General features: G+C 44.5%; 1 protein-coding gene across 2 annotated transcripts in view; it reads left to right on the top strand.

The window, feature by feature from the left end:
* Positions 1–18,395, top strand: part of LOC119436483 (heterogeneous nuclear ribonucleoprotein H-like) — a 46,941-nt gene that overhangs the window by 20,878 nt on the left and 7,668 nt on the right. For both annotated transcript variants that reach the window (XM_037703341.2, XM_037703340.2), the window contains exons 6-9: positions 3,122–3,297; positions 9,444–9,476; positions 10,134–10,228; positions 11,006–11,141. In XM_037703341.2, the coding sequence (XP_037559269.1) occupies positions 3,122–3,297; positions 9,444–9,476; positions 10,134–10,228; positions 11,006–11,141 (440 nt within the window). The remainder of the gene's footprint in view (positions 1–3,121; positions 3,298–9,443; positions 9,477–10,133; positions 10,229–11,005; positions 11,142–18,395) is intronic.

The following is an 18,395-nucleotide window of genomic DNA, read 5'->3' as shown; positions in this document are numbered from 1 at the left end:
GGCTGCCAGTCCGGACACTTTCATGGCAACTAACTTTATTGTCTGTAACTTCAAAAATTTGGTGCAGCTTAAACAGTCTAGTCTCAATGCAATTGTGCTCCATGCTACTACAGGTGTATCAATTGCAGTGCTTGCCAAATGCGTTGCTATAGATATGCGCCTTAATTAATTGCTTCCAAGATCTAGGGCTTCACACTTGCTCAAAGTCACTAAAATAACTTTAGAGCCATTCCTAACCTTCTTCGCCTCCTCTCTCGCACGTTCCATTGGTAGCTGGATTTGTGTTACAGCAATCACCATGTCGAACGTGCACATCTCCTTCGTACTTACTGATCTGTGCGCAAGTCAACTCGATGCAGTGGTCTCAAGACACCGTGACTATCTCCAAAAAGCATTTGACAGGATAATGGGTTGAAATGGGTGTTCTGCATTCCGAGAGAAGTGACAATAGAGGGCCAGTCTTACCCTTTCTCCAGTATGGTGAAGCTCAAGAGAACAAATGAATGGTTGATGTGGCACAGTGTGCTCACAAGAATAATAAGGGAACTACCACATTTTCACGTATCTACCGTGGACCTTTTTTTTTTTTTTTCTCTGTACACAATCTGAAAATTTTTTGCACATAGCCGGATACGAAATCAAAACTGTTTGCACCATTGGCAACAGCCTGCTGTCAAACGCAGCGTCATTGCCATGACGAGACCGTGGCAGAGCATGTTTTGTTGAAGGCTGTTGTGGATTTATTTTGTGCTCTACTATGATCACTTTCGGAGGTACTATCACTTGCAAAATTTCCCGTGAGTCTGCACCAAATGCGTCAGCGTACACTACTACCAACGTGTCTGGCATCACGCCAAGTTTGCTATCTGTGCAGAGTGCCAGGAACACTGTTGGTCGCATATTTTGACAAGTCTGATGATGGCTCACGTAAAATCTTATGAAAGTGATAGCTCGTGAATACTGACTTGTTTGCTTGGTATCAGTGACCAATGAAATGCTAATGGTGATGCCACGCACCGCTTCCATTATCAAAGCTTGTTTAAAAATAAAAGTGTAAATTCTGTAAAACTTGCACGTCTCATATTTTTCTGATCGACAACGTGGGGACATACCATGTCTTTCTTTTATATATTAACTGCATAATATATTCAGGTGCTCTTTTGTTTTCTAACTTAAAGGTCACGAAAGTTGGGCGTGCATTGGAATTGTGCAAATATGATACTCTCTCAGCTGGAGCTCTAGGTAGCACTGTTCGTGCTGTTCAGGGAGGAGGAAAAGGCGCAATGGATAAGATGGCGTTACTTCAATTATTCTAGGGGCTTCGAATGTATGTCGCTGACAATCTCGAAGGGCATGTCTAATACTGCATTTCTGTGCTGAGGTGGCTTATGGCTTTTGATGCTACTGTGCTCACTGACTGACAGTCTGGTAGTATCGCAATTTCATTATGACCATCAGGTTGACATTTCATCTTTTCATATCTCCTTTGTTATTTGACAATCAATTTTTCTGATGCTAGTACACAGTAAAGATTGACTGGTAGTCATTCAAAGATAGCCATGTTCAAGTTGTCAAATGGTGTTATTTTTGACGCCATTTGTTCCTCTTTGATGATTGCTCCAATTTAACCAGTCACCCTATTTCTCAGATTGGTGATTTGGCAGGTATGAAATAGGTGTGATTGCATAGTGAATGGTGCTAGTTCTTATGGTTATTGAGGCCATGCTTATTTTTGGCTATGCATCTTCTGCACATGTTTTCACTGCACCTCTTGTAGTGAAGAAACAAATTTAAAGCTTCATTACTTGCCCACTGAAACATTGTTTTGCTAGAAATACTGAGCTTTGTCTCCACCATGCTTTAACTTTAGCCCATGGTAGCAAGAGGGCTACTCCCAGCGATGGACGCCACATTTTAGTTGCAGTCAGTTTTACATAACACTGCTTATTGTTTGCACTGTTTCTGATAGAGAGAATTAGATAGTAGAGTCTTGCTACTATATGCCTTCAAATTCCTGCATTGCATGTAACCTGTAAGTTCTAAGCATGTAGCGTCGGCTAAGACAGCTGCCCTGCCATTAAGCCACTAAGAGATAAGACGTATGCAATTCTTAATACAGCATACAAGTAGTTCTATGGATCTTCTTGCATCTGTTCATAGCATAGAAAGAAGAAAATATATCGAACTCAGTTCGATATATTTCAGGATGATTCACAACATTCTAAATACACAAGTTTATTAATTCACCTTGTATTAATCAATAGTAACAACTCCTTCCCCACAGGCAGCTAACTACATTACTGTTTTTTATTGTAGATAGTGTGTCTTGTTAAGAGGTGTGTTTTATGTGTCTGAGAGTGACACACACAGCCTGTACATGTTTTCCATATGTGTACATTGGTCCGAATTAAAAAGTTCCATTTTCCAGGCAACTGTATACAGCTAGTTTTTGCCTTGGAGGTGGCGTTAGAGCATTGAATGAAAGTGGAATATTGAGAGGGGTCTGTGGATTAGTAAAATATGTTCGATTGAAGGTTTAAGAACTGCTATGGAAATTGTACTGAAGTAAAATCTTTGTTTTCAAAATGAAAAATGTACAGCTTTGTTCCACAAGAGATTGTTCGGTGCACTACATGTGTATTTTTAATAATTCATACGTGAGAAACAGGTGTGATAGAATAACGCCAAAATGCCCTCGAGGCTGGTTGGCATTGCCAGTCATGAATTAGTGATTTTGGCTGTGGGTATGGGTCAGCAGTTTCTATTTGATGTTAATTTCCTGGTTTTTCATTGTTTTGTCAAATGTCCTGCTCACTGGTTTTTGAAGTACATAGGTATGCAATTCTACTTAGTCCTTCGGATAATCCTAGTCATGGCAGGGTTGTGCCTGCATATTTCTGGCCCTGTGCACTAGTAAGCGAACATAGGTTTTTTAAAAAATGCCAGCTTTCAAACATGGCTTAGAAAAGACTGGCCCACTTTCGTGTGCAACAATAGTCTGTGCAATTTTATTTGGCTTTGTGTCATACTCTGAATGCTCCAGGGAATATGTAAGTGCAACAACAATCACTTATGTCAATGGCCTGGTTTTGTGGCCAACTTGTCTTTGTCCCCCTTATAGGTACATAGAAATCTTCAAAAGCAGCCTGCAGGAAATTCGCTCAGCAGTTGGCATGGGTGTGCCCAAGATGATGCGTCCAATGGGCACTGCCAGACCAGGACCCTATGACAGAACTGAGCGCTTTGGTGGCGGTCCATCACGCTATGGCATGGGCCGCGGGGGGCGCAACTTCCGTGGTGAGTTTTTATACTCAACTGTTGGCCTTTGCTTTCATTTTTCAGAGGACTCTGTTACCCGAGTTAATCGCCACGATTAACAAAACTCCTGTGTTCCGCTTTGCCGACTTTTTTTTTTTTTTTTTTTGATCAAATTTTAAGATAGGCACAGTCCGATGTTTTCACAAGAATTTTCAACCGCAATTTAACATCTCTGCGGCTCCGTTCCCATTACATAACATCAATGTATAATGGTAACTGATATTCTAGCTGCCCTCGCGTGATTTGGGGGGGGGGGGGGGTTGTGATGATGATTCGCTGGTGCAAAGCCACAAAGATGGTGGCTTCATCTTTACAAAAATGATGTTCAGGCATCTGCCTTCTCTCGCCTTTGTTGGCAAAACAGTTCCTTAGTTTTCGTGCCGTACGGCTGCCGCCAATAGACCGATATCACAAGCAATGTCACTACAGTTAATGAGATACAAATAGACTTATGTGAAGGATCAGCGACAAGCCTACGATAAAACGAAGTAAAACATCTTAATGGCTGCGAAAGCTTACAGGCCTAATTAATGCCATTGGCCAACGTCGCATGCATCTTTATTCTTTTTTTAAATTACGAAGCAGCCATTCCAGTAGTTCATTTAATTAAGACATTATAATCTATCAAATGTCCAGATTTTAAAGGATGCTTAATTGTTCCATGGAGAGACAACGAATGAAATAGATTTCATACTCTCTGCCGATCCCAGCATAGTGCAGGATGTAGAAGTGTTAGGTAGGATAAAGTGCAGTGACCATAGCCCAACAGCCGGGAGAGTCCTTCACTAGCCACATCGAAGATATCCTGAACTTTTGTAAGCGTGTGGACGCGGCGATGGCGGAATTGGACAGAATCAGAAACGTTACGGAAGGAATCGAGGACGCTTCCTGAAGAAGGTATTCATTATTCGGAGCCTATTCCTTTCTGCGAATTCTACCAACATCTCTCCGCTAGTGTTCCTAGAATCGATGCCGTAGTTGCCAATTGCTTGCTCGCCAGCCTGCTTTTTCCCCACTTTTGCATTGAAGTCGCCCATTACTACGGTATACGGAGTTTGCACCTTCCTCATTGCTAATTCAACATCCTTTAACATCTCTGCGGCTCCGTTCCCATTTACATAACATCAGTGTATAAGGCTAACTGATATTCTAGCTACTCTCGCGTGATTTAGGGGAGTTGTGATGATTCGCTAGTGCAAAGCCACAAAAATGGTTGATTCATCTTTACGAAAATTCAAGTTCAGGCTGCTGCCTTCCCTTGCCTTTTTTTGACAAACCGGTTCCTTTGTTTTCGTGCGGTACGGCTGTTGCCAATAGACCAATATCATGAGCAATTTCACTACACTGCCACTGTGGCAGCCCCACAAAGTGATTTGTATTCCTTGTCACCGCTGGTCTGCTTTCGCACCGTTTGTATTGGCATTTCCGCATGACATCAGGCTTTTCTATTGAGTGAATCTACATTCATTCATGCTCAACAATGGTTGGCTTTACGAGCTGTGTGCCAGGATGCTTCAAAAGGCCCTCAAGCACTGTTCAAGTCGCCATCTTTATGTTGTAAGCTGCATAGACTGAGGGAGATGGTTTTAGCATAGGTCAAAGCACCAGTATAGAAATATTTTAGTCGCTCAAACAAATCATTACATCACTGTTGACTGCATCATCACCACACGCTCCTTCGTGATTGGTTAAAAACAAAGTTGCAGATAACCACTACACTGCAGAAAAAAGCCTTGTAAATGAAGATTTTATTTTATTTTTATTTGCTCTACTTTTTGATGCAGACATAATCTTGAGAAAAAAGACGAACCACTGCAACCGCAAAACACAGGGGGGCTGGCTGTTCTTTCGCGTGTCTGATATGGGGGCATACCTCTGGCCTCTGAGCTTAAAAGCTTTACGTCTCGCTTGTGTACACTCTTCAGCAGCCTTTTGAACTCGCTGCCTTGTTCACATAGTGCAGGTTTCTCACCTCGGTGCATCGTTTCTGCACTTTTTTGTTTGCGGGGCTGTGCTGAACTATAGCTCAACTGAAAAAAAAAAAACTAAAAGTAGGCGTTGCACACTCCCAGGCTGCAACCAATAGTGGTAAACATGAAATGTGCTAGAATGCGCATAGGTACTTTTTAACCATGGTAACAGCATCATCACACCAAAGTCCGTGAACATAGAACATGTAATAAAAGGACATTTAGAAGGCCTAGTTAGTGCATGCTGGGTGTTTCAGCGAACACTTTCATAATTTTTTTAAAAATTGCCTCTGGCAGATAGCGCAATTTTAGTTCATGAGCTGGTCTATTCGAAGAGGCAGGCATTATTCCGAATGCATTTCCTAGAATTACAGTCCAAGTACTCGTACATAGAATTTTACACAGACGCTTCTAAATTGCATGTCGGAGTATCTTATGCAGCCGTCGGTCCGTCCTTCTCGGAATCCGGCGTACTCCACCCCGAAACAAGCATCTTTACGGCTGAGGCCTACGCAATATTGTCAGCTGTAAAGCATATAAAGAAATCAAAACTTCACAAAACTATTGTATTTACAGACTCCCAAAGCGTCGTAAAAGCCTTCAAGTCACCCTGTAAACAGAAAAACCCTGTTTCATTGAGCTCTATTCTGCTCTTTGTAGAGCATACTCAAGTAACCAGCATGTCATTATATGCTGGGTGCCTGGGCATAGAGGCATCGAGTTCAATGTTCTTGCCGACCGAATGGCCACATCAGTCACATCACCCGCTATTAACCCTACAGCTGCTGTTCCTGTAACAGACTTGAAACTCTTCCTGCAAAAGAAATTGCGAAGCCACTGGAAACGCTTGTGGGACGCTGAAGCAAATAATAAGCTCCACTTGATTAAGCCACAGTTAGGGTCCTGGCCCTGTACAACTAAAACACGACGAACTGATGTCCTATTCTGTCGTCTCAGAATAGGACACACATATGGCACTCACAATTTTCTATTGAATGGTGATGACCCTCCAACCTGTGGTAGATGTGGCGAGAGGCTCACCGTCCTCCACGTCCTCCTGGAGTGTCGGGAAGCCGAAAGAGAAAGAAAGAAATACTTTCCTCTAGCATATCGCTATTGTGTCCCTCTACATCCCGCCATGTTTATTGGTAAATAACCGCTCTTTAACACCAAGGCAGTCCTCGCATTCTTTAAAGATGTTGTGCTACATGTTATTAGCCGAATACGTTCGTAGCGCATCCTCTCTCCAGAGGATGTTGCTGTGATAGTTTTTTATAGCACATGCCTCCAGGCCCTTGTGTCTCAAGGGCTCTGTTTAGGCACTTGTGCTTCTGGCCAATTCTTGGATCTGTAATATTTTGTAGGTCATATCATTCTTTCGCAATGTATTGTTCATGTCTATAGTACACGTCATTAGTCATTGCCATGATCTTATTACGTATATATTTTACGCACTCTACAGCGACTGTTTTTAGGCCCCTTTACAGCCATGCCACATCTAATGTTCATAAAATTGACTATTCATATACCACTAACAAACCATTACCATCCTCTTGGCGCTCTTTGGTCACATCTGGCCCTTGCGCCAATAAACAATGATCATCATCATCGAGGCAGGCATTAATTTCACAAAGAATTGAAATGCATAATCGAATAACTAAGAAAAACTCACTACAGTAAAACCTTGTTAATACGTAGTTGGCCGGGACATCGGAAAAATATGTGCTAACTGGTTGTACGCCTTAACCGAAAACCACGAATTAGCCGTAACTTACCTTTCAAAAGTGAAAAAAAGTAGTGAGTAATGTTCACAGTACACAGGTTGCTTTACTCCGAAGCGTTGGACCAAAAGTCGCCAGTTTTAGTTCCCGCCGCGGAGGCCTTGCAGCGATAACAGCGTCCTCAAATTCTGAGAGACCTCGAGTCAACCTCGCCATGAGGCCTTCATTTCGACGAATGCCCTCGTCACAGCTTTGCATTTGGTGACCCGATCTAAAGGAGGAAGCCCAATCATCACCCAGCATGGCATCAATCGGTACCTCCAAGTACCAATTGAATTGCGGTATCCGTGTTTTCTTTTTCAAAAGTGAAAAAGAAAGACGCATTTGGGGCGCAATATGTTGTTCGCCATACTGCGACTTAGTTATAAAATGGTACGCACTTACCGGTACACATTGCCACTACACCGTAAGCGGTCAGTCAACACATTGGGTTCAATGGGGCCTCGGCCGGGAAACTGTAGCAACTACATTTTAACTGTAAGCATGTCATAAGCGGGTACGTATTAACAAGGTTTTACTGTAATTAAGTTTTGTAACTAATTGTCTTATGGCCTATATTGAAATTCTAGCCATGGAGTTCGCCATGTCTGATCTACTTGGAATGGATTCTCAGGATGACACCAGTTTCGAGATGCATTGGCGTTCCAGTTACTTTTGTGCGTCGATGACGTTTCGTTATGAAAGTACCGTATTTACTTGATTCTAACGCGCCCTCGATTGTAACGCTTTTCTGTGACCAAAAAAATATCCTTTGAAGTACCGCACACGTCATGCTTTCTAACAGAAATAGAACTTTCTCTCATTTGGAAAAACGAACATTTACTCCCGATGCACTGAAGTTGCAATGAATAAAAAAAAGTCTCAGTTCCGCCCGAAAGGCAAAGCATCGAATGTGATAGCAAATTAGGAGACCGCTATACGAAGTAAGGATAGCAGTTTTATCAGCTGTATAAACTTAAACATTCGCTTACTAAATAAATTCACAAGCACGGTGTCACGCGCGCACAAGCATATGAACACATCTCGCTCATTGACCGCGGCAACTCTCTGTCAAAACGCTGTAGTGACGAAGCGCAGCGAGCGAATTGACCTTCGTGCTAGCAGCCTCTCACTTTAGCACGACCTATAAGCGGTGAAAACACTACGCAGGGCGGACTTTCCCTGTCGCAGATCGCTTTCAAGATAGGGCCAAGACGATCGTATCGCCGAAGTGAATCGTCACAGAATACATCCTGCTTCGGTCCACTGAAACCCTTCCGCATTACTTTGCTGGCGAAAATCCTCTCCTTCTGTTTGCACCAGTCCCGCACGTTAAAGTCCCTATATATAAAAAGTAGCGCCAACCACTTCCCTCCTCCTCTGTTCCACTGTCGCGCTACCAGAGGAAATCCGTGGAAAACTTCGATCGCTCCCCGCGGAGAAGTTTTTGTGGCACGATTTTGCTTCGTCAGTCAGTAACTGGCTTTAATAATGTCGTTTTGGAAGTAGCAACGCGACAATGCGAGACGGCGCAAATACCAAGTGTGCAGCAAGCGTTTGCACTCGCCGGATGATAAACAAAAAATCCTTTTGCCCTCGCCTTGTCGGTTGCGGCAACTTAAGGCCCAGCAGCATGCCATCAATCGAAGTTCTTGTCCCTAACACGTTTGTGCGTACAGCACTTATGTCACAAAGGCCCGAGAATGGCGCTCGGAGCGCGCTGGAAAGAAACAAATAAACAAAAGCACGTGTGCTTCCACGTGACACGGATTGGCCAATGAGGGAGCGGAGGAGGCTGGGGAGACGGCAGGGGGCGAGAAGGAAATGCCGAGGTGAGCGCTGTGGCGGCAAGATCTAAGAATGGCGCTACTTTTTATATATAGGGGCTTTACCCGCACGCAAGTTTTGGATTCTACGAACGCCCGTGATGCGGCCTGATTTCTGTCATCTCCGCACACATGATCACTTTCCTTTTAAATGCGGCATCGTGATGAACTCGGCACTTCATGCTGATAGAGCAGACGCAGAAAGCAGGAACAGACAGACTAATGCCTAAGCACGTGTAGTGCAGCACATGGAGGAAGCTACGGCAGCTAGGCTAGAGTGTAGCTAGGCTCTACGCGCGTGCGAGGCGGCCATTTTGAAATGCCGACGGCAATATGGTAACACAGATTTAGGGTCGTACTCGATTCGAACGCTCATGCGATTTTTGGACCTGTTTTAGCGAAAAAAAAGTGTGCGTTAGATATCTAATTTTCTATGTGCACTACTCCACAAGCAGCTTTGCTTGCTTCACCATTTCTTTCTTTGCTTGAACATCTCATGTACTTTTGCTTGGATTTATTCAACTGAATTCCATTGTACAAGCTAACTACATATGTTTTATTCCTCGCAGGATTTGTTGAAGAGGATGGCTATGGAGACTTTGGTGAGTGTTACATGCGTGCCATATTTTCATGCCCCAGAATAAATTCTCAAGGTGCCATATAGTTTTCGCTCTTTTTTTTTTTCCGCTTCATGGTTAGACTGTAGATACCACGAAACCCTGGCTTGCCAAAAAAAGTAGAAGTTCATTCAGTTCAATAAATAGTCAAGTCCTTGTGGGACAGTCTTATTCAAGTCCGCAGTAGCTTGGTGGCTATGGTGTTGCACTGTTGAGCTCACGGTTGTGGGTTTGATCCCGGCAGGGGTAGCCCCATTTCGATAGGTGCAAAATGTAAAAACGCTTGAGTGCATCGATTTAGGTGAAAGAAGTGGTGAAAATTGTCCCCCACTATGGCCTCTCCTATAGTATTGATATTCTGCGCATAAAACCCTAGAATGTAAACTTTTTTTTTAGACTGTATTAGGGCCGGTATTTTGTAGCGATGCGTTGTGGGGTTTTTTCTATACTAGTCTTATCATCCACCGCTCACGGCCGACTGATCCCGTTGATAACGTGAGCGGACCCGTTGCTCTGACCACTGACCGGAAAGGCATCGCTACAAAATACGGGCCCAGGTGTATGCACCCTCTAATCAGTGCAGAGCTTAAAACTTGAAAGTACTACCGCATTTGACTTGAACAACGCTTGTTTTTTGTTCAGGAGGTTCTGGTGGCGGTGCTCGCTTCTCAGCCACTGGTCACTTTGTGCACATGCGAGGTCTACCATTCCGGGCCACTGAGCGGGACATTTTTGAGGTGAGTGGACATTTTGAGGACATTTTGGGAGGGGGGGTTGGCTTCTAGACCTAGTAGTAAAATTACAGCACCTTCAGACACTCCTCATGTTTTGTTGACATGAGGAACTCGCTACAGGTGCAACAAAAATCCAGTGCTTCAAGTAAACCTCAGTTGAAAATGTTTGGTCAGCTGAGGTAAACTTCTAAACTCGAGCACAACAAATTGCTGATTACCGTATTTACTCGATTCTAACGCGCCCTCAATTGTAACGAGCACCCGTTTTCCATGACCAAAAGAGAGGACAAAAAAATACTGTACAGTACCGCGCACCTCATGCTTTCATGGAGAAATACAACCATCGCTCAAGATTTACTCCCAATACACTAAACTTGCGATGAAAAGTCCCAGTTTCACCCGAAAGGCGAAGCATTGATTGCGACAGCAAATTAGCAGACAGCTATATGAAGTAAGGAGAGTAGTTTTATCGGCTGTATAAACTTGCAAACATTCCCTGTTTAACTAAATTGGTAGACTAATGCCTAAGCACACGTACTACAGCACATGGTCGAAGCTACTGAAGCTAGGCTCGAAGTGTGTAGGAGGCGGCCATATTGAAATGCCGATGGCGATATGGTAGCGCAAATTTAGGGTTGTACTTGATTTTAACGCGCAGGCATTTTTGGACCAATTTTATCGGAAAAAAAGTGCGCATTAGGTTCAAGTAAGTACGGTACGTTTAAAATTGTCACATTAGTTACAATCATTAAGTTGAAAAGAAAAATTTTTTCCTTGCAGTTTTTTCAGCCAATGAATCCAATTAATGTGCACCTGATTTATGAAGACAGTGGTCGCCCATCAGGTGAATGTGACGTTGAGTTTGCCACGCATGAGGAAGCTGTCAAGGCCATGAGCAAAGACAAGGCCCACATGCGTAAGTAATCCCCTCATCAGAATCTGCCAGTTTGTGCTGCTCTTAGCAATTATTTAAACTGGGTAAACACAGTGCTTAAAACCTTCAGTAACGGCATACTTGTTTGTGTACGCAACTTATTTTTGCCATATCTGTGCAGTGTTTACAAGGCGTAGACAACAAACGCTTAGCTTTGAGTAACTTTAACATTCTGCTTTCCTAAAGTACGCCCATTTGAAATGTATCACTTAAGGAGGGACTTGGCTTTCGTATCGCGAAAAATGACCAAAAAATCGATTTTTTTAAAAGCACATATTTCTTCGTGACCAGTAGGTCTATTTCGGTTCCGTTTTTTCCAGTGTATTCCTGGATGTACTGTCCAGGGCAATGCACTCTTGCTTTTGCAGTTTGACTTTACTACTATTAACGATTCGGCTATTTGCCCACAGCCTAAACGCCTGTGGTGCAGTCACCTCTTAAAAAATGAGAACGAAAAAAAATTGCATTGCAAATAAAAATCTAAAAATGTCACGACCTCAACCATTCATCTTAGAATGCAGTGCTTTGCACAAGTGTCCTATCATATTTTTTAAGTGATTCAGGCCTGGAACAAGGCCAGAAGGAGAAAAATATTATACATATTAAATTTTTTAAGATATCTTTATGAAATTTATACTGTATTATCACAAACATTGCTGATAAGTCTGCCAATTTTCATTAAAATCCACGAAGAAATAAGGAAGTTGTTATGGAAGGCCACGTCCCCCCTTAAGGGGGGACACGGGTTGTGGCGACCAAAAATCGCGAAAAAACTCTATTTTTTTTAAATTGCATTGTTGGAATGTACAGCTATTATTGCACCTATATTGTTAATTTCATACCGATAATGTGAATATTTTAGCCGCAATGATGCCTTATACGACATGTACTAGCTGAATTTCAGGCTAAACTGACGCTGAAACGGCACATTTTCCGAAACGTGCGCCTGCTCTTCCACGTGTGCTAGCGCGGACATCTTGGTCTCGTTTGAAAGAGCCGCTTTTTGCCTTCAAATTCCCGCCAGAACGGGCCCCATTCAGCTATTGGCCACTTAAAGACTGCGCGCCAAAAAAAGGTACTAAAACGCTCTCCTATTCGACACTTGGCGCACGTGACTTGAGCTTGCCTCCCAATTGGCGGAATGGCATGACCATCGTCTGCTGCGCGCTTGGAGACGCGCCATCTTGCCCCAGTGTCAGCGAGAAAGCGTGGCGCGTTGTCGAAAACTGTGCGCAAATTTCGCACGCGGCACAAGTTTCGTGCTAAAAAAGTGCGACGGATGCTCATCGAAAACTGCAAAGTGCGCTACTCGACGCCGCAAAACGACCAGGACGCCACAACCTCAGCGTTTGATGCCCAAATCGTCGATGCAGCAACGGTAGGCCTAACGACCGCAGCGGCTGCTGCGATTCAGAGTCCGTCTGCCGCCAAGCCTTCGACCTTCACTCGCGGCAAGATACGATCTACCGGCAACCCTCCGAGCTGAAGGAGGAAGCGGCGAAAGCCAAAGCGAATCTATCGGCGTTATCTTCAGCGACGAAGAGGAAACGCGAGTTCGTGGGTGACAGTACCGACGATGCACTTCGCCCGGCTGATGGGACTACGTTTACAATTGTGGATTTGAGTGCAGTGAACACTTTATTAACGTTTGCGACGTGCAAAACTGCAGTGGTGCTTTCGAAATCGTCCGAGACGAGCGGGAATACGGACTCGCTGTGAAGCTGCGTTTTATGTGCGCAAACTGTGGAGAGACTACGTCGGTGTGGAGCTCGCCGCGCGTTGATAGTGCCGAGCGAATGAACTCCTTTGCTGTGAACGTTTTGGCTAGGCGTGCCATGCAGGCAACGGGCAACCGACAGACCGCATTCAATGACATTTTCTCGTTGATGGACATCAGCCGTCGGGCTCTTCACACGAAAACGTGGCAGAGCTACGTGAAGGCGAAGCTGACGCCCGCGGCCGATCGCGCAGCGCGTAATCTGACGAGCGACTGCACGCGGTCGATTCGCGAACTTTACGCCGAACTGAACGTGGGCAAAGCAACAGAAAACTTGCGCCAGTCCCCGAAAAAGCGGCACACAGGGGCTGGAAGTCAGCAGGACTACATGTCTGGTGCCTACTGAGCTGTTCCAGCTATAAATTTGCAAATAAAAAGGTTTTGCATGTTTTCTCACTTTTCTCAAAACTTGTTTTTGGGTGACTTCACCAGATTGTCGGAGCGATATCTCATAATCTAGAACAGCTAGAGCAATAATTCTTTCCTTAGCAGAAAGCCTAATCAGCATATTACAAAGTGCTGAGAGCAGAATTTCAAATTTCGGCACATGTATATTTTTATTTTATTAATTTTCTTTTGTTGTGGTATCCATAGGACAAGGAAATAAATTTGATCACCTGCAAAATGGCTAATTATTATTTAATTTGAAAACTTTTTTGCAGCATTGCATTTGTTGCATATTATAGTATCTAGCTATGAAATAATATTCACTTTCTACTGAGCAGTTCTTTTTCCATTGTCTCCTGAAACAATAGAGTGACAGATTTGTGTATCTTCTGAACAAATGGACCTACAAAAAAAATAATTGCATATTTGAAATCAGCACGAAAAACTAAGCAAGCCTGATTATTTTCATCAGAATTGGCCATAAGATGCAGGACATAATCTCCACAACCCATGTCCCCCCTTAAGGGGGACGTGGCCTGCGGCAGGCAAAATTTGTTCGAACTTCTTGCAGGCACAGCCGCCAGTCGACCACCACCATCTTGGGTTTGTTTTCTAGCTGTTTTCCTCGTGAGCATTTTGCGCCAGCTCAAACCGCTCTCGCCACTTTTCTGAAGGGTGGTTCCGGGCGTCTGATTGGGCGGAGCACGCGCAAGGCGATCCCCTGTTTCGCCTCCCGGGATTGGCTGGCGCGGCCACCGAGGTGGCCATTTTGCTTTTTATTTTTGTTTTGTGTGCGCCGCCATATCAGTCCTCCATTGCTCCCGGTTTCTCGTAGTCGTCTGCTATGCTTGTGTTCACGCGGTCTTTTCGTCTTGCGCTCATCTAAAGATAACGCATTAATCTTACGGAAAGAAATGAAAACGTCCATGGAACACACGGCTGAAGATCGCGGACGAAGGCACGTTACCAGAACGGCCGGAACCACCGCGTCCGAAGTGGCACATCTAACGTCGCTGTTGATTCTACTGGGCATAGCTACGGCCCCATCTGATGTCTTCGGATCGTCAGCCAGTGCGTCCAGCGGCACCCAAGACTGTGTTGATATGGCATACTATTCAGCACAAAACCGCGTTGATACGGCGTACTATTCAGCGCGCTGCCTGAACAGCCGGAACCACCTGTTGCGTCCAAAGCGACACATTAACGCTGCCATTGATTCTGCTGGGCATAGCTGATCTGATGTCATCGGATCGTCAGCCAGCACGTCCAGCGGCATCCAAGACTGCGTTGATACAGCATACTATTCAGTGGGCGAGTCGACTCAGCAGAGCGATCGAGAAGTGCGGCGATCTTGAATGAGTGTCTGGTATCATAGTGCGCAACGGAGTGGAAATTCAAGCTGCTAGTCGCAAAAGCTTCGGAAGTCGCAAAATGAGCATCTAGACAGTAGTGCTACCAAGGCTAGGCTTTCAAAACCGCACAAGCCAGCAAAGAACCCTGCATATACAGCCCTGGCATGCTGTAGATAGAGCGAAGTGTTGTTGAATGACAATAATCAATTTTGGTCATTCAATAAATATTCCATAAGGGCGTGCTTTTGACTTGAACATTGTGTAAGTTTATTTGTGTATGGAAAGGCTACTTTATTATACAATTTTTGTATTCATTTAGCTTGCAGGCCACTGGAACGGGCACATGAAGTGGTAAATGTAGTTTCTCATGCTGGTTTAGGGGCAGTACATGGCTTTATGACAAGCTTTTCCCAGTTTTCTGGCAGGGTACAGTCATATATTTAGTATAGTCATTCTCGTGAAGAATAGAGCTACAAAATGATGTCATTAATATTGCTGTTGCTGGATTCCAGAAAAAGTTGCAGCTGTCTAAACTTCAAATGCGTTTTTCTCAGTTCGATGTTTTTACACACCGCACTCGGTCTTACGGGGCTTTTTTCTATGATGTTGTGGAGTGACAATAACAAGTTTGGTATCACTGTATATGTAATGAAATGATCTAAGGGGTGATGGTATTTCTGTTACTCTAGGATCATTTTATAAATTACAATCAAAAGTAACAATGAGAGAAAATAAGAAAAATATATTCATAGTCAGTGTTGGTCTCCTTTCTTACCTTTAGAATGCTTTCAAACAAATAAAAATAGCATCACACCCTAGAGCAAGTCTTTGGCATTAAAGTCATGCTCTTCTTGTCTGACAAGGAGAAATTGCCAAAAAGCCCCGTAAGAAGTACTCATAAAATTTATTTTCGGATTTTAACTTTCTGAACTAGAGTAGCTATCAAAAAACTAATTATAAATTTGAAATCGGCGTGAAAAATTGATTAAACAGTGAAGTTTAGTTCAGATAGAATGAAAACTAAAGAAAAAGTGTTTAGAACCCACGTCCCCCCTTAAACGACCGCATTGATGAAGGCACTACCGTGTCTGACTAGAACTTGAAGTGGGGCGTTTCGGTAGTAACACAGTGGAGTCCACATATAACGATGAGTGAACTTTTGAGGGGGGACGCTACCCTGGAGACCAAACTTTATTTTTAGGATATCTGGATGAAACTTTCAGGGTATGTTCACAACACCAAACTAATAAGAACTGCAAAGTTTCATGAAGCTGTCTTGATTAGTTATTGAGGTCTAACTAGGTGGTTCATGTGTCTGCCTGAGAAAGAGCCTGGAGAAATCTCAGGACATAGTAGGAAGCTGAAATTCACTGTGATGATCCCTTGATAGATATCCTAAGGGGCTACAAAGCCCTTTTTCTTAATTTCCTCTCCAAAAAATTTTAACACAACTTTGATTTTGATGTAAGCCAGTGATGACCACATTCATCAAACATTAATGGCTTATTATAAATTAACTACACCAGCTTTCAAAAAAAAAAGAAGCTTGTTACCCCCTGGCAAAGTCATTCAGGAACAGAAAAGATGGAACACAAATCTGAAGAGCGGTTCTTGAGATACCGTGTTCCTCAGCACCACTACTAGCGAAAAAATCTTATTCTGAGAAAACAGGCTTTGAAAGTTGAACACGTGTTTTTAATAGAAAGCTCCTGCAGAGTAGCTTGAAGGGTCCTTGTGTACTCTTTTCTTGTTCCGCCTTGCTTCCATCTTCTCTTTTTTTTTTTTTTTAAGGCGTTGAGCATCTTTTTCAAGAGCTCGCTGGATGGCTAGGTGTCCTGGCTGGAGTCCAACAGAGACTGAAATCACTTCAGTCGCTTTGCAGCAGCCGGCATTGTAGTGTAGCATCGAGTCATGCAGTGCTGTTTCTATGGCAATCGAGGATGCGTGCTGATCTTTTGGCATCAAGGACCAGAGGAGAGAGTGGAGCTGCTAAGAACGTCCATCTGAACGAGAGAAAAATGTTCGCCCTCACTTGTAGGTGTAACTGCAGGTGTAAGAGCCGGCTCCATTAGTTCAAATTTCCTCCGGGTTGCTGGCATAGAGCTGAGTTCAACGCGAATGGCATCACGATGTTTTGCATTTGTGTCGATCTCTTCTTTAGTCAGAAAACGCGTCCGCAGATGAATGGTCGACGATCCGCTCATGCTCGATGGCACCGGTTCAGAACACAAGCTAGGTCCGGCGATCTCAGAAACACTCGGTGTGCTTGCGGCTCGAGGCACACTCAATGAGTCGGGATTCTCAACTGGCGACAGCCGACAGCACAGTTCCGTCGCTTCTACGCAGTCGGCGCTGGCAGCAGAAGATCGGACGTTCGATGCTCGTACAAGCCGCATAGCGCGATTCCGCGCACCGAACAACTGCACTGTCTTGAGCTTCGTTGCCGGCATCGCGCGCAGCAATTAAGATAAGGCCATGGAACTAGTGAAAAACACGCAAAAAAAAGCTGAGGAAATAATCTAAAAGATAGCGCTATCTCGCAAGCAGGAGCTCGCTTGCAGACGTCTGTCGAGGCGGACCGAGCAAGGAGCAACAACGAAGGCGGGCGCAGCATCGAAGGGAGGGGGCCGCCGCCGCCGGCCGCCCAGCGGCCAATTTCAGGTGCGCTTTAGCCCGCGGGTTTTGAATGCGCTGCTCTGGTCAATCAGCGCTCTGCATCACGTCGCAGGAAAACGCCAATAGCGCCTCAGCCGCGCCGCCGCCGCCATTTTGCAAGGTGGCAAACAAGAGACAAAGAATTCAGTCAAAACGACTCCAAGGCCGGTATTTTGTAGCGATGCCTTTAAAGTAATAATGCCTTTTCACGCTTATCGCGCTTTGTCAGTGGTCAGAGCGACGGTCCGCTTGCGTTATCAACGTTGATATCGTGAGCGGACCGTCGCTCTGACCACTGACAAATCGCGATAAGCGCGAAAAGGCATCGCTACAAAATACCGGCCCAAGATGGTGTGGGCAGGCCGCATGGGTCAGGAATGGCGCGCGCGCGAAGTTTGGTGCTGGCTCAGTTGGCAGTTTACGCTGCCTTCCTCACCCTATCGTTCATTTCACTCCTCGCCCGTTGGTCTGCCTCATCCCACTTTCACTCTTGCACGCGAGGTGAAGCTAATACTGTGGAGCAACATTACCACTGATGCTCGGTGTTTATAAAGGTGGAGGTTTGTTATAATATTATTTATAATAATATAAGTGCAATAACATCACCGTATTTTCTGGTCGCACCTTTGTATAAGACGCACCCCTCTCAAAACGGCAGTTTTTCCTGGAAAAAAACGTATACAAGTCGCACAGGTGTATAAGACACACCTGTTCTTTCGGTAAGCAATTTAAAAATGTTAGTGACGTCTCGCTTCGAGAACGCGTTCATGCGCGAGCGTATGGGGGCCATATATTTCCACTCCAGGCGTATTTCTGCCGTCGTGGTTGCCGCAATGTTCCATATAAAGTCCAAGGGCGATAACATCGTCCCCATGCGCCTTATGCTGTATGTGCGAGTGAAAGCGTGCGACAGAAAGCCGAATCGTGCAAAAGGGAGGAAAGTGGGAAGGCAGCGCGGGAGGGGGGTGGGGGGGGCTGCCTGTACTCTTGTAGCAACTGTGCAGTGGTGCGTGCCGTATCTTGACAGTGATCTGCAGATGCGACGTCTTCGGGGTCGATGATTCG

Source organism: Dermacentor silvarum, chromosome 1 (genome assembly GCF_013339745.2).
Source record: "Dermacentor silvarum isolate Dsil-2018 chromosome 1, BIME_Dsil_1.4, whole genome shotgun sequence".
Taxonomy (NCBI): domain Eukaryota; kingdom Metazoa; phylum Arthropoda; class Arachnida; order Ixodida; family Ixodidae; genus Dermacentor; species Dermacentor silvarum.
Note: the sequence above shows the minus strand (reverse complement) of the source record. Positions and strands in the feature narration are given on the sequence as shown.